This window comes from Chlorocebus sabaeus, chromosome 15 (assembly GCF_047675955.1).
Source record: "Chlorocebus sabaeus isolate Y175 chromosome 15, mChlSab1.0.hap1, whole genome shotgun sequence".
Classification (NCBI taxonomy): domain Eukaryota; kingdom Metazoa; phylum Chordata; class Mammalia; order Primates; family Cercopithecidae; genus Chlorocebus; species Chlorocebus sabaeus.
The window spans coordinates 2,867,736-2,885,000 of record NC_132918.1 but is presented as its reverse complement, the minus strand read 5'-3'; the positions used below and the strand labels follow the sequence as shown (position 1 = coordinate 2,885,000).

Below are 17,265 nucleotides of genomic sequence, written 5' to 3'. Positions count from 1 at the left end.
TAGGATTAAAGGCTTAGTTAGAACTATAGCAACTTGTACTAAGACCCTACACCCAGTGGTTTTATTAATTCCATGTCATTGATACTCACAGAATCCCACTCGACAAATGAGGAGGCAACTGAAGCTCAGCAAAGGAAAGCTCTTGCTGATGTTGACAGCCAAGCTGAGATTAAAACTTAGTTATTCTTATACAAAGTTCAGTGGGATTTTTCCTCTAATCATTTACCAATAGATTCCCATGTACCTGCAGGAAGACATTATTAATACTACCTGGCATTTGCATGGTGATCTACAGTTAAAGAAACACCTCCACATCTATTATTACCAGGTCAGAGCCTCGTGAAAATCCTGCTAACAAGGAAAAGCAAGTATCTGCCTACATTTTCCTGTGACAAGGGGAGCTAAAATTAAAACCACTTACCTAAGGGCACTTAGCTAGAGAGTGTTAGGAAATGGAATTTTAATTATGATGTCAAGTCCAGGATTTTTCTGAGGTTTAACAACACATTCTCCCTGGTCAAAAGGGAGAAACCATCCACTAGTACCTTTGTTAGCTGTTCTAATATCCAAACTGAACCAGGTCTAGAATCCTTCTTAGTGGCCACCAGAAAAGACACCTCTCTCCCTTATTCCTATGGTCAAGAAACCCTTTTGGTATGGATAAGGTAACCCCAGACCTGATGCATCAGAGCTGAAGGGGAGGCTCAGGAGTAAGTGTTTTACACCATCCTCTCATTTAATTAAGCCCTCCCACAACCTGTGAATATATAGTATTATCCCCATTTTACAATGGCTGACTTCCAGAAATCTTTTGTAACTTTCCCAAACTCAGACAACTAGGAAATGGAGAAGCGAGGATTAACATAGGTCTCTCTGATTCCCAAACTGTACTCAGAACCTCGGTGCTTAGCAATTTCTTCTAGCAGACGGCCGTCCTCTTGTCCTAGTCGATCTTTCACAGGTGGGTTTAGGAGCTGGAGCACAGGAGTGCCATCCAGTTGTAGCCCTCATACTTGGGTGGAGTCAGCAGACACTTGCCTTGATAATGTCCATGAAAACCCATCTTTATGCCGTACAGATTCCCTCCTGTCCAACACTTTCCTCCAAGGGACTCGCTGAAGTTGTAAAAATCCCTCTTTGGCACCATTCCTCATTGTCCTAGGCACAGGCAACTGAGGTCTCCAGGGAAGAAGGGTTGGCCTAAAGGCAAGGCAGCAATGATGTGGTTTTCCTCACCACCACCCTTGGGAAGCCCAGTATTGGTGCCTGCTCATGAAAAAAAAACAGCAACTTGAGCGATACCCTTTGCCATCTGCACTTTCCCCAAAGCTTGATGAGGAAAGATTGCTGAACAACTGGTGGGGCTATCTGATCATGTTACCCTGATTTTTCTGAAGCACTTCTTCCTTTTCTGAATGTCTGGAAGCTAACTCCGGCTGGTCATCTTCACACCACCTGGACACACACACTAACAAGCTCCTCATTCTTTTGTAGGTCTTTGGATTCTGCAAAGCAGATTTGTTCTATGATGTAGAAGCCTTGGACTTGGAAAGCCCGAAAGACCTTGTCATAAACTGCGAAGTCTTCGACCCTCAGGTGGGTTGTCTAAGCAGACTTTGCGTGGCAGTGCCAGATTAAGTGACATATGTACACAAATAGTGTTGTTGGTTCCTAAAGCTCTATGTATGTATGTGTGTGTGTGTGTGTGTATGTGTGTGTGTGTGTGTGTGTGAGAGAGAGAGAGAGAGAGAGAGAGGGAGACAGAGAGAGACAGAAAGAGAGACACAGACAGACATGCAAGAAAAGATACAGAGAGTATCCCACAACTGCGCAAAGGAGTGCAATTGCCAGCTTACACAAAAACTATGAAAACTTTCCCAAGAATTGGAGAGGGGTAACAATTGGCAGAAAATTAAAATCAGGTCCAATTCAACCAAACTTGAATGAATTTGAAAATGCTCCTTGTGGTCGGGACTCTGACGCTGAGACTTAGTCATTCCCAAGCTTGTATTATTGGGCACGGAATCTAAGGGGAATAAATTAGCCTCAAATTTATTATGTAAATGTATATAAAATGAGATGCAAAACCATATTTTGCATCTGTCTCAGAAATCTTTTTTCTATTTTTACATGAGTACAAAGATTTGCTTCATGAACTTTTTCATATCAGAAACAAAACTGAAAATAATCCAAACATCCAATTCCAAGTTAAAAAAAAAGAAAAAGAAACAAAGGGCAGGATTGTCACTGTGAACATGGCTCTGTCTTTTTATTTTTTATTTTTTTGAGACGGAGTCTCACTCTTGTTGCCCAGGCTGGGGTGCAATGGTGCCATCTCAGCTCATCGCAACCTCTGCCTCCTGGGTTTAAGTGATTCTCCTGCCTCAGCCTCCTGAGTAGCTGGGATTACGGGCATGCACCACCATGCCTTGCTAATTTTGCATTTTTAGTAGAGATGGGGTTTCTGCATGTTGGTCAGGTTGGTCTCAAACTCCCAACCTCAGGTGATCCACCTCCCTTGGCCTCCCAAAGTTCTGGGATTGCAGACGTGAGCCACCACGCCCAGCCTCTGTAGCTATTTTTTAAAAATTAAACTCCGAACAGGGAAGAGAGAGAAGAGGTCAAGTGTTCAGCCTTTAGGAGTAAGGGATGTTGATAACGTCAAGTCTCAGTTAAGAATATCAGTTATAAGGCACTAGTTTTCCAGTGTTGGTCCACAGATGGGTGCCAGGTTATAATACTGTTTCACCACTCTGTGTAGTACAAATGAAAAAAAAATAAGGGTAATGGAGTTTTTTATATCTAACATTTATCCATCTAAAGGACAATCCTTTACTCTGATATTGTGTTTCTGGCTCTTTTTTTTTTTTTTTTTAAATCAAAATTTCCTTCCAGACTGGGCGTGGTGGCTCACCCCTGCAATCCCAGCACTTTGAGGCTGGGATGGATGGATCACTTGAAACAAGGAATTGAACATGGTAAAACCCGTCTCTACTAAAAATACACAAACAAATTAGGAGCCTGGGCAACAGAGCGAGACTCTGTCTCAAAGGAAAAACAAATTAGGTGGGCATGGTGGCTTGGGCCTGTAGTCCCAGCTACATGGGAGGCTGAGGTAGGAGAATTGCTTGAACCTGAGAGGTGGACGTTGCAATGAGCAGAGATCGCACCACTGCACTCCAGACTGGGTGACAGAGTGAGACTCAGTCTTAGAAAAAAAATCATTTCTTTTGTGAAACAATAATGGTGGTAAATGATACTTATGTTTATATTTTAAATATCAACTGGGCTAGATAACAATTTGAGAATCCTTTTTTGTAATCCTTTTAAAATTGATTTGTGGAATCTATGATCTGGGAGTCGTTGGTGTAAATCGAGTCAAGTATCTAACATCTTCTTTTATGTTCCATGACGATAGGCACTTTTCTGTATTCTTTTCCAGGAACATGGGAACATCAAGGGTGTACCGCCTCATTTGAGACATCCTTTCCACTGGGGTGGGCATGAGCACTCTTCTACCACCACCAAGTCTCCACTCAAGCCCCATGGATCCAGAGATCATCGTCATCCCCACGAGCCACACAAACATGGACGACCACCTCCTCCAGATGAAAGAGATCACTTACATGGACCCCCACTTCCACAAGGCACTCCTCCACTATTGCCCATGTCCTGCTCAAGATGTCATCATGCCACTTTTGGCACGAATGGGGCCCAAAGACATCCTCATAATAATAATTCCAGTGACCTCCATCCCCATAAGCATCATTCCCATGAACACCATCCTCATGGACACCATCCCCATGCACACCATCCTCACGAACACGGTACCCATAGACAGCATCCCCATGGACACCATCCCCATGGGCATCATCCGCATGGGCACCATCCGCATGGACACCATCCCCACTGCCATGATTTCCAAGACTATGGACCTTGTGACCCACCACCCCATAACCAATGTCACCATTGCCATGGCCACGGCCCACCACCTGGGCACTTAAGAAGACGAGGCCCGGGTAAAGGACACCGTCCCTTCCATTGCAGACAACCTGGATCTGTGTACCGACTCCCTTCTCTAAGGAAAGGTGAGGTGCTGCCACTTCCTGAAGCCAATTTTCCCAGCTTCCCATTGCCGCACCACAAACACCCTCTAAAGCCAGACATTCAGCCCTTTCCTCAATCAGCCTCTGAATCATGTCCAGGGAAGTTCAAGAGTGAGTTTTCACAAGTTTCCAATTTTTTCACACATTCACTTCCAAAATAAAATGTGATTCCTTTGAAGAGGAAAATGAATTATACATTGAATTAGAATCATAAATAAAATGACCAGTAATTTTGAAAATTACAGTTCTTTTCTACTTGCTTTCATACTGGAGATGCAGCAAAATGTGAATGGGAAAAGAGATGGCCTGAGAAGAAAGATCAAATGGAAAGGAGAGGAAAGAACTCAGTGCTGCCAATTAGTAGTTAATTCTGTCACTCACCACTACATCACCTGAGGCAAATCTATGCCACTCAGAATCTCCTTCTTTCCTGGACTTAACTCTAATTCTAGAGTCTCTCTTACTGCTTGGGCTATACCTGGGCATACCAATAAAGTATGGTATTGAAACTATTATTATTATTTATTTCATTTTATTTTCTAAGTTCCAGGGCACATGTGCAGGGTTTGCAGGTTTGTTACACAGGTAAATGCATGCCATGGTGGCTTGCTGCACCGATCAACCCATCACCTAGGTATTAAGCCCAGCATGCTTTAGTTCTTTTTCTGAGGGCTCTCCTGCTTCCCACCCTCTCCCTATTTATTATTATTAAAGTGACCTAAATTCTCTCTTAGTGATTATTACTAGGCATCTAAATTTTCTTTTGGACAAATGAGTTCTAAATTCAATCATGAAGCAAACAAACTTCTGCTATAAATTGCAAAGAAGCTTGCTAACATGAATCATGACCGTAAATTCAGGTGCACAAGAAATGCTCAGAACAAATTAGTTTCTATTTGAGGATGCCATCCTACTGGCTTAGTGGGAAATTTAACCCCGGTCCTTCCTGGAGTTCCCTCTCCCTACCCTGCTACTTTCCACACAAAGTTGGGCCACAGATCTAGAATCTTACATAGTGCCAAGCTGTCCAGGTGGTGGGAATGAGTGATTATCCTTCAGCCAGGGTGACTGTTGGACCAATGATCATCATCATGAGTGATAGCCATCATGCTCAGGGATAGTCACGACCCTGTTCACATCACTCTTTCAGTCTGATTTATCTGCTACTTCTCTAGCAAACTGTAAATGCAGGAGTGTCTGTACACTAGCAATGGACATGACTGCCAAGGTATGGCATATGGCTACTCTCTCCCTGGGATCTTGCTGTCTTCCCAGCCGCATGCCCAGAAAGCAGGGCCGAGGTCTCCTCTGCCTCGGAGACCCCTTACCCCACTCTTCTTCTTATACCTTCTCCCTCAGCTAAGAACTCTCTTGCTAGTCTCAGGTAAGTTCACTTTGTTTATTTTTAGGACCAGAAGACTCTTTTTCCACACTGTACTCCTCTTTGTCTTTCCTCCTCAAATCAGGACTTAATCATTTGAACGAACTAAAAGAATTCAGATTCTGTCTATTTTCCAACTACAATAGTGATACTCAAAGTATTTCATAACCAACGTGACCCAAGTACTGACCAATCAGACCAGAAACAACAACCCATCAGAACAGTCACCATCCATAAACAACCCGTGTGACCACACTGGCAGATACAACTGAATGTAGCCCTGCAGAATCACATTCCTCCTGGAGGCATGAACACCAGGTCAGCTGCTTGAACAGGGAGAGGAGAAAGATGAGACCCGTGGAGGGCAAAAGATACAGAGGTTAATAACTCAGGATGTATCCTCCCGCAGAAGCACTGGAGTAGGGTTTAGTAATTTATAAAGTATTTTCATAAACATTGCTTGAGTTAATGAAAATATTCCTTGGAATACAGTGGAGTTGAAGCTCTCAATTCATTTCAGTTAAGTGCATTCTTCTTGTGCACACCCAATACTACAGGGGAATAATGGGATAAGAAACCATTCCCACCCTGGGACGGTACATTCTACTAGAGGTTTTAAACAATACACCATGCTTTTTTAGACTTCTTCTTTTTTTTTTTTTTTCCACAGAGTCTTGCTCTGTCACCCAGGCTGGAGTGCAGTGGCACAATCTCAGCTCACTGCAACCTCTGCCTCCTGGGTTCAAGCAATTCCCCTGCCTCAACCTCCCGAGCAGCTGGGACTACAGGTGCCCGCCACTGCACCCAGCTAATTTTTGTATTTTTAGTAGAGATAGGGTTTCACCATATTGGCCAGGATGGTCTTGAACTCCTGACTTCATGATCCGCCTGCCTCAGCCTGACAAAGTGCTGGGATTACAGGCGTGAGCCAATGCCCTCAGCTGCTTTTCTAGGCTTCTTATGTCATCTCAGCTAAAAAGTGTATCAATTTTTGTTTACAAATATTTCATAAACTTTCAAAGGTGATGTTCACAGAGGCAACATAATTAATGCCTCTTAAAAGTCTAAAGTCCAAACTCCTCATTCTTCTCCAGAAAAGCTCTCCCACTTCCTAATATCAGCTTTTCTGTCAGTGGCGATACCATTCTTAAAATCCTTCAGGCTAGAAATGTTTATTGATTTTCCCTTTTTCTTCATCCCCAATTTATGCTATAACAGAAAACACTTTGTCTGCTTTGTTCATTAAAGTGCTTGCCACACACTAAGGGTTTAAGAAATGTTTGTATAATGAGTGGGTACATTAAACATTTACTACGAGTCTAAAGATATGGCTGATCACAGTGGCTCATGCCTATAATCCCAGCACTTTGGGAGGCTGAAGCAGGTGGATCACTGGCAAACATGGTGAAACCCCATCTCTACCAAAAAATACAAAAATTACCTAGGCATGGTGGCTCACGCCTGTATGGAGGCTGAGGTGGGAGAAATACTTGAATCTGGCAGGCAGAGATTGCAGTGAACCAAGATCCCATGACTGCACTTCAACCTGGGCAACAGAGCGAGACCTTGTCTCCAGATAAATTAATAATAAAAATAAAAATTAAGATGTTTAATACTTTTTGTAATTTAATCTTTACCAACAACTCTCTCATACAGAAAATATCATTGTATCAGAATAGGCCAGTTGCTGGAACAAACTCAGTGGCCTAATGATGGAGAATTTGATTTCTCTCTCATGTTACAGGTCAATATGGGTTATCAGCAGATGGTCATCCAAATGGTGATTCAGGGTGCCAGGCTCCTTTTGTCTGCAGCTCTGCTCTCCCCTTGGCCTCAGAATTGTCTCTTGGATCCTTTGCATCCAGCCCACATGGGGAGAGAGTGGAGGATCATAAAGGTGGTTTCTGTGGGCCAGGCCTGGAAGGCGCATGCATGATTCATGCTCACATTTCACTGCCTAGAACTCAGTCACATGGCCAAACCTAATGCAAGGGAGATGGGGAAATGAAGTCTGCCTGCACTCCAAGGAGGAAAGGGACATAGGTAGGGAAAATAAGCTGTACAATCACCATTTCTTAGGGAAAGAAGAGAACCAAAGAGGTTGAATTACTTGCTTAGCATCTTACAGTCAGTAAACGTGGGACTGAGATTAGAACCTCAATTGGCCTCCACCAAAGGCACATGCTGTATTCTTTATGACACTGCTGGTGATGATGCCCAGGCCTGTTTCTGAGTCTTCACTGCAAACACTTGCTGGTCAGCCGTGACCATTCTAGTCTACTTCCCCCTGGACAGTGCTCCCTTATGCATTTCTTCATCCTCCCAGCATTCAGCTTCCACATCTCTGCTTCTCCTCCTTCCTCTCAACCTAAGAACTTCACAAAATCTCTTCCATTTTTCATATTTTCCACACAATTCCCCATTAAAATCTGCCTTCTCTCATGACTATGCACTTGAACCTGTTTCAGTCAGGCAGGTATCTTAGACACCTTTGTTGCAGGAAGTCAGGGACCCCGAATGGAGGGACCGGTTGAAGCCATGGCAGAAGAACATGAATTGTGAAGATTTCATGGACATCTATTAGTTCCCCAAATTAATACTTTTATAATTTCTTGTGCCTGTCTTTACTGCAATCTCTGAACATAAATTGTGAAGATTTTATGGACACTTATCACTTCCCCAATCAATACCCTTGTGATTTCCTATGCCTGTCTTTACTCTAATCTCCTAATGCCATCATCTTTGTAAGCTGAGGAGGATGTACGTCGCCTCAGGACCCTGTGATGATTGCATTAACTGCACAAATTGTTTGTAGAGCATGTATGCTTGAACAATACAAAATCTGGGCACCTTGAAAAAGAACAGGATAACAGTAATGTTCAGGGAACAAGGGAGAGAACCTTAAACTCTTACTGCCAGTGAGCTGGGTGGAACAGAGCCATATTTCTCTTCTTTCAAAAGCAAATGGAGAGCTATCACTGAATTCTTTCTCTCAGCAAGGAACATCCCTGAAAAAGAGAATGGCCCCTGAGGGTAGGCCTCTGAAATGGCCACTTTAGGGGTGGCTGCCTTTTACGGTCGAAGGCGAAGGGATGAAATAAGCCCCGGTCTCCCATAGCGCTCCCAGGCTTATTAGGATGAGGAAATTCCCGCCTAATAAATTTTGGTCAGACTGGTTGTCTGCTCTCAAACCCTGTCTCTTGATAAGATGTTATCAATGACAATGCATGCCCAAAACTTCATTAGCAATTTTAATTTCACCCCATCCTGTGGTCCTATGATCTCACCCTGCCTCCATTTGCTTTGTGATATTACCTTGTGAAGTACGTGATCTCTGTGACCCACATCGTACACTCCCTCCCCCTTTTGAAAATTGCTAATAAAAACTTGCTGGTTTTATGGCTCAGGGAGCATCACGGAACCTGCTGACATGTGATGTCTCCCCCAGACACCCAGCTTTAAAATTTCTCTCTCTTGTACTCTTTCTCTTTATTTCTCAGACCAGCCAAAGCTTAGGGAGATAGAAAAGAACCCACGTTGAATATCAGGGGTGGGGTTTTCCCCCAATACACCTTTCCATAGGATTAGAGATAGTTTATAAGAACTAATCACCAGGTCCTGCACATTTATTAATTACCTCATTCACCCCTCAAAAACACCCTGTTAAGATGTCATGATTTTCCACCTATTACAGGTGAGAAACCTAAGCCTCAGAAACTTTATGTGACCCTGTCTTCCTTGGGATCGCATAGGTAAGTAGCAGAACTACATTGGAATCCAGGTTGGACTTATTGCCAAGTTCATGTTCCTGCCTCACCCCTACAATAGCCCCATTGGCTCCCACTGCCCCTTCTTCTCCAGGGACTCCAGGGAGAATCAATTGGCAAGTCAGATTGGCAAGAGATCCTAACAGCAACAAAACTTCAATCTTTTATGTTTGTAAGACTTGAAGACACACCTTTACTATAGGAAAACACATGTCTCTAACCTACCTTTAAGACTCCTCTCTCCAAATAGTTTCATTTTATGAAAAAGGTTGCTTAGGCTTGGTGAATGCAAAACACTATATTCACTGTAGGACTGCAAAAGTTGCAATGCCCTTCCTCACCCACCCTCAGGGTCAGAGCTGACTTACCTACAACAAACGACAGGTGAACAACAGAAAGCAGAGCATATTTATTTAATCCATTTTCATAACATGAGAGCCTTCAGAGTGAAGGCCCAAAGACCCAAGGGACAAGTGTCCATTGCTAAGCTTAGATTCTGTGAAGACTGAACAGCAGTGTGATCCAACAAAAAAGAAAAGATCCAATAGTAATAGACTATCAGGGGAAACCCAGCAGGCCTTCAGTTGGAGTTCTGCATGGCCTCTCTGTGGCATTTCTTGCTCCCAGTTATGGTGCAGGACCCATTTGACATGCAGATTTTAGGACCTACTAGCAGACAGAGTAGATTAGAGAATTTATTTTATGGCCAGTTCCTACACAGAAAGGCCTGGATGAAAGGTGAGAGTCATATTTTAGGTTTTATAGCTGCTTTGGGGCAGAGGGATTCCTCTTTCTCTGACCTGCCTGTGGGAAGAGGAATTCTAGTTTCTATGGTCTGCCTTGGGGGAGAAAGGAGAGTAGGAGAACAAAGAGTGGGAGCAGGTCAGACAGATCTTGCTTCTGAGGTCCTTTTTGGTTTCCTTCAGTTCAAGGGGCTCAGCATGCCAAGGCACCATACTGTGGGGTATCCTTTTTTGAGCCCTAAAATATTCAAGTGAACACAGGAGTGGTAAATGTACTGGAACCATCTAATGAAGGGAGGTCTAGTAGGATTGCATGGGAGATGGCTTCAGCCAATGTATTAGTCTGTTTTCACGTTGCTGATAAAGACATATCTGTGACTGGGCAATTTACAGAAGGAAGAGGTTTATTGACTTACAGTTCCACATGGCTAGAGAGACCTCACAATCATGGTGGAAGCTGAAAGGCATGCCTCACATGACAGCAGACAAGAGAAGAGAGCTTGTACAGGGAAACTCCCCTTTTTAAAACCATCATATCTCATAGGACTTATTCACTATCATGAGAATAGCACATGAAAGACCTGCCTCCATGATTCAATCACCTCTCACTGGGTCCCTCCCACGACACATGGGAATTCAAGATGAGATGTGGGTTGAAACAGAACCAAACCATATCATTCTCCCCCTGGCTTTCCCCAAATCTCATGTCCTCACATTTCAAAACCAATCATGCCTTCCCAACAGTTCCCCAGAGTCTTAAATTATTTCAGTATTAACTCAAAAGTTCAAAGTCCAAAGTCTCATCTGAGACAAGGCAAGTCCCTTCTGCCTATGAGCCTGTAAAATCAAAAGCAAGTTAGTTACTTCCTAGATACAATAGGGTTACAGGCATTAGGTAAATACACTCATTCCAAATGGGAGAGATTGACCAAAACAAAGGGGCTACAAGCACCATGCAAGTCCAAAATCCAACAGGGTGGTCAAATCTTAAAGCTCCATGATCTTTGACTCCATATCTCACATCCAGATCACACTGATGCAAGAGGTGGGTTCCCATGGTCTTGGGTAGCTCTGCCCCTGTGGCTTTGCAGGGTACAGCCTCCCTCCCAGCTGCTTTCATGGGCTGGCATTGAGTGTCTGTGGTTTTTCCAGCCATATGGAAGTTGTCAGTGGATCTACCATTCTGGGGTCTTTAGGATGGTGGCTCTCTTCCCCCAGCTCCACTAAGTGGTGTCCCACTAGGAACTCTGTGTGGGGGCTCTGACCCCATATTTCCCTTCCACATTGCCCTAGAAGAAGTTCTCCATGAGAGCCCCACCCTGCAGCAAACTTCTGCCTGGACATCCAGGCATTTCCTTACATCATCTGAAAACTAGGTGGCAGTTCCCAAACCCCAATTCTTGACTTCTGTGCACTTGTAGGCTCAACATCACATGGAAGCTGCCAAGGCTTGAGGCTTCCACCCTCTGAAGCCACAGCCCAAGCTCTACATTGGCCCCCTTTCAGCAGTAGCAAGAGTGGCTGAGATACAGGGTATCAAATCCCTAGGCTGCACACAGCCCGGGGACCCTGAGCCTGACCCAGAAAAACACTTTGTCCTCCTAGGCCTCCAGATCTGTGATGGGAGTGGCTGCTGTGAAGACCTTTGAAATGCCCTGGAGACATTTTCCCCATTGTCTTGGGGATTAACATTCAGCTCTGCAGCCGACTTGGATTTCTCCACAGAAAATGGAATTTTCTTTTCTATTGCATTGTCAAGCTGCAAATTTTCCAAACTTTTATGCTCTGCTTCCCTTATAGAACTAAATGCTGGCCAGGCACGTTGGCTCATGCCTGTCATCCCAGCACTTTGGGAGGCCGAGGCGGGTGGATCACCAGAGGTCAGGAGTTTGAGAGCAGTCTGGCCAATATGGTGAAACTCTGTCTCTACTAAAAATACAAAAATGATCCGGGTGCAGTGGCAGGTGTCTGCAATCCCAGCTACTCCAGAGGCTAAGGCTGGAAAATCACCTGAACCCAGGAAGCGGAGTTTGCAGTGAATAGAGATCATGTCATTGCACTCCAGCCTGGATGACAAGAGCAAAACTCCATTTGAAAAAAAAAAGAAAAACCACCTGAATGCCTTTGACAGCACTGAAGTCACCTCTTGAATGCTTTGCTGCTTAGAAATTTATTTTGCCGGAACCCATCATTCTCAGCAAACTGACACAAGAGCAGTAAACCAAACACCACATGTTCTCACTCATAAATGGAAGTTAAACAATGAGAACACATGGACACAGGGTGGGGAACATCACACAGTGGGGCCTGTCGGGAGGTGGAAGGCAAGGGGAGGGAGAGTATTAGGACAAATAACTAATGCATGCAGGGCTTAAAACCTAGATGATGGGTTGATCAGTGCAGCAAACCACCATGGCACATGTATACCTATGTAACAAACCTGCACATTCTGCACATGAATCCCAAAACTTAAAGTAAAATAAAAATTTTTAAAAAAGAAAGTTCTTCTACCAGATGCCCTAAATCATCTCTCTCAAGTTCAAAGTTCCACAAATCTCTAGGGCAGGGGAAAAATGCAACCAGTCTCTTGGCTAAAACATAACAACAGTCACCTTTGCTCCAGTTCCCAACAAGTTCCTCATTTCCATCTGAGACCACCTCAGCCTGGACTTTACAGTCCATATCGCTATCAGCATTTTGGGCAAAGCCATTCAACAAGTCTCTAGGAAGGTTAAAACTTTCCCACATTTTTCTATTTTCCTCTGAGCCCTCCAAACTGTTCCAACCTCTGCCTATTACCCAGTACTAAAGTCACTTCCACATTTTTGGGTAACTTTTCAGCAGCGCCCCACTCTACTGGCACCAATTTACTGTATTGATCTGTTTTCATGCTGCTGATAAAGACATACCTGAGACTGGGCAATTTACAAAATTAAAGAGGCTTATTGAACTTACAGTTACACGTAGCTGGGGAGAACTCACAATGATGGTGGAAGGTGAAGGGCATGTATCACATGCTGGCAGACAAAAGAAGAGAGCTTGCGCAGGGAAACTCCCCTTTTGAAAACCATCAGGTCTCATGAGACTTACTCTCACAAGAATAGCATGGGAAAGAGAGCCCCCATGATTCAATCACTTCCCACCTTGTCCCTCCCATAACACATAAGAATTCAAGATGAGATTTGAGTGGGGACAGAATCAAACCATATCAGCCAGGCAGTGATGCATGGTGGGAAATGCAATAAGAAAAGGGTCTGGGTAAAGGCATTTCTGGTGAATTCATGGCACATCACTTCTAGGAGGGTAGGGAATCAGGAAGAGGGGTGTTATGAGCCATTGAATATACACAGAGGGATTGCAGAAGGTCTTTGTGGGCTCTAGAGCTGCCATCACATAGGAGGAAAGACTGTGGACTTATTTTCAGGCAAAGCAAGCTTACTGTCTTCACTTAGATTATTCACCTACCTGAAGTGGACTTGAGGGGCTGATGGACATTATGGAGAGAATTGAAGCCTCCCTCCTCCATCCAGAAATAAGCTACCCTCCCTTTGGTGGAACAACTGAAATCAGGAGGACAGACCAGGTGTACAACAGAAGACAAGCAGAGCAATTCACCCTTCTACCCTTCTTAAAGTATCAGAGAGGTGGGCATTGAAGGTTGTAGAAAACAAGAGTGCAGGAATTTAGGATTCAACCAGTAATTCAGTGACCATTAGTCCCATTCCAGGCTCATCGACACATGTTAGGGCACAGGATGCATCAGCACAGAGATACCTCTGAGCGCTATTGTAGAGAGCGGGTGGGTGGGGAGGGGACCCAATGTGCCTGGGGAAACTGAGTCAAGAGACAGGGACACGAACTAGGAAGCTATTTTATGTATGCAGGTGTGAGAGAATGAGGGCCAGACACAGGCAGTGGGATTCAGGGCAATGAACATGAGGAATAGACATGAGAGACATTGCCAAGAAGTCTATACAGGGCCTGGTCCTGGATAGCAAAAGCAAGCACAAGGAAGACATCTTATAGGTTTACACTTTTTAACCCAGAGTCTAAGGCAATATGTTGTTAGTGGTGCCACTGACAAAGACAAGGGAAATGGAGAGGCAGCTGATTTGTAAGAGAAGAGAGAGGATTTAGCTTTGGGCAAGGTGACATCAAAGCAGGAGATCCATGATCAGCGGTAGACCTGGGTGAGAGGACACAACTGCAAGAACAAACTGGAGGCCCTGCTGATGCCGTCATCACTTATACTTCTCGGTGTGTCCCTTCAACACTTCCACCAAACCACCACTGCCATTTAGTGATAGCTTCTTAAAGCTCAAGGGCAGAAGAAACATGACCACATAAAAAGAAGATTTGGAAATAACTCATTGAAGCTATTTATTCAAATTAATGCATCAAATGACACGAAGGTAGGACATCTGCAAAGATGAGAAGAGTAGTGAGAGTTCTGTGTAAGATATAAACATAGATATGTCCTTTATTTAAAAAAAAAAGAAAGAAAGAAAGAATTGGGAGGCCAAGGAGGGCAGATCATGAGATCAGGAGATCGAGACCATCCTGGCCAACATGGTGAAACCCCATCTCTACTAAAAAATACAAAAATTAGCTAGGAATGTTGACACGTGCTTGTAATCCCAGCTACTTGGGAGGTTGAGGCACAAGAATCGCTTGAACTCAGGAGGCGGAGTTTGCAATGAGCTGAGATCGCACCATCTCACTCCAGCCTGGTGAAAAAGTGAGACTCCATCTCAAAAAAAAAAAAAAAGAAAAGAAAAAGAAAAAAAAAGGAAAAGAAAACTGGACTTCCACGTGCTACTCACATGTTGCTTTTTGCATTCCTCAGGAAAATGCAACTGTGTATTATTTAGCCTTAGATGTTCAAGAATATCATGACCGGGTTCTATCCAGGAAACACTGGAATGACTGTGGGCCAGCTGTTTCCAGGTGTGCATCTGATATCCTAAGTAAACAGGGCACCATTACCCTCTTCTATTCATTGTTACTTTCTTTTTTTTTTTAATTTATTTATTATTATTATTATACTTTAAGTTCTAGGGTACATGTGCATAACGTGCAGGTTTGTGACATATGTATACTTGTGCCATGTTGCTGTGCTGCACCCATCAACTCGTCATTTATTACTTTCTATCTACTCCATTCACTCGGGGCAGCCAATGCCTGGGCTAACACAGCAGAAGACAAAGGGCAGCTTTTCCCTTGAGATTCATGAAGATGATGTTGACTTTGAGTAATACTCTTGAGAGTCGTTCTTGGGAACCCAGTTCAAGATACCTCAGCAGGGCTGTGGTCCCATGAAAGAACATGACCAACTCTAAGTCCTTGGGCAAATCACCTAGTAACATCCCTCCATGTCAGGGTTTTTGACTGTAAAATAAGAAGAGGGGTTTGGAGTTCATGGACTCTAAGGCCTTCCACTCCTGACCATCTATGAGTATAAGAATCCATGAACTTGTAATTGTGTCCTATGAACACTGGTCCTATTTTCAGGAATGGCCAAAGGGATATGTTGCGAGTTACGAGGGGACATGTGAAGACTCGGGTCTGCTTCTATGCTTTCCTCATACACTGAGGAAGAGGGTTTTGTTGTGCATGTAGGAGGTGGGTACTCAAATGCCAGAGTCTCTGACACAAGTGGAGAATGTGAAGATGAACAAGCAAAGATTCAAGACTTCATTTCCAGAAAATGAGATGTTCACACTCCTAGGAGTTTCACCAATTTTTCCCTTGAAAATGTTTGGGGTATGGCCATGATGCTTTAAATAGTTTCTCACTGGTTCTCCTGAGGATTTTTGGTGCCAACAGGAAGTAGCACACAGAAACTGACTAAGAAAATGCAGGTTTTGAGACAAACTTTGATGAAGGAAACCCCAAATGCATTTTAAATGGACAGTAGGAGGATGTTGCTTCTTTTTACTCTCTCATATCTGACCTGAGGAAGGCAGGATGCAATGACTCAGCAAAGCCTCAAGAGCCTCTTTCTTACTGGTGATCAGACAATGTAAGGTAATAGCTACAAGACATTCCCATGAGTCTCAGGATCTCAGAGTGATTGACTTTAGCTGCACCACAAGTTCTGATATGGTAATTTGTCAAATTGCTAATTAATTCTTGATTAATACAAATTCAATCATACTGTGGTATACGTCACATAATGCCATAATGTACATGAAAGAAAGGGTCCCTGCCCTCATGGACTCCATTACTCACTCTTCAGATAATAGAACGGAGACAGGTTTCCCTGGTACTTGTACATCTTCCTTTAAGAAACTTCAGTACATAAAATTAGAGATTTGGCTGGGCACGGTGGCTCACGCCTGTACTCCCAACATGTTGGGAGGCCAGACTGGCAGATTACCTGAGGTCGGGAGTTCAAGACCAACCTGACCAACAGGGAGAAACCCTGTCTCTACTAAAAATACAAAATTAACCAGGCGTGGTGGCGCATGCCTGTAATCCCAGCTACTCAGGAGGCTGAGGCAGGAGAATCACTTAGACCCGAGAGGCAGAGGTTGCGGTGAGCCAAGATCACACCATTGCACTTCAGCCTGGGCAATAAGAGAGAAACTCCATCTCAAAAAAAAAAAAAAAAAAAAAAAAGTAGAGATTTATGAGAGGTAGGAGAACATCACTACAGAGACATAGGCTTGGGTAAGGCTGACTTTAGTTTGAATATTAACCTCATCACTTAGTAGCTGTGTAAGATTACACAAGAAGGCAGTTACTTAAACTTTTTAACCTTTTCTCAGTTGTAAAATGAGGATAGTAACAGCATTAGCTTTCAGGATTCCTGTTAGAATTGAATAAGATGCTCCGTGTAGCACGCTCTGCAGATTATTCTTAGCACTCCATAAATATTGACATCAATGTTTAAATGCCATGAATTACTCTACAGTTTACAAAGCAATGATACCTGTTATCTCATTTAACCTCCCAACAAGGCAATAACATATAGATTATGACACTGTCAACTTACAAAATAAAATAATTCTTATTGGAAGAGGTTTAATGACTTGCCCTCAGGAACACAGCCAAGGTGTGATGAAGATAGGACTTTATACCAACAGTGTTGACACTAATTTCCATGTTCTTTTTTTTTTTTTACTTTTTTAAAAATGAATTATCACAGAATTTTTAATGGCAAATTTCACTATGATTCTATATACAAAAATTCGATAGGCAAGCTACTGCTATAGGGGGTTGTTTTAAAGAAAGGTTCTATATCTTCTCCTCTCTCTGTGCAAAAT

General features: G+C 43.4%; 1 protein-coding gene across 1 annotated transcript in view; it reads left to right on the top strand.

Moving 5' to 3' along the window:
• Positions 1-4,589, top strand: part of HRG (histidine rich glycoprotein) — a 12,621-nt gene extending 8,032 nt beyond the window's left edge. Inside the window, exons 6-7 of the mRNA XM_007971818.3 lie at positions 1,495-1,596; positions 3,443-4,589. Coding sequence (XP_007970009.3) covers positions 1,495-1,596; positions 3,443-4,267 — 927 coding nt within the window. The 3' untranslated portion in view covers positions 4,268-4,589. The remainder of the gene's footprint in view (positions 1-1,494; positions 1,597-3,442) is intronic.
• Positions 4,590-17,265: the final 12,676 nt, after the last annotated feature.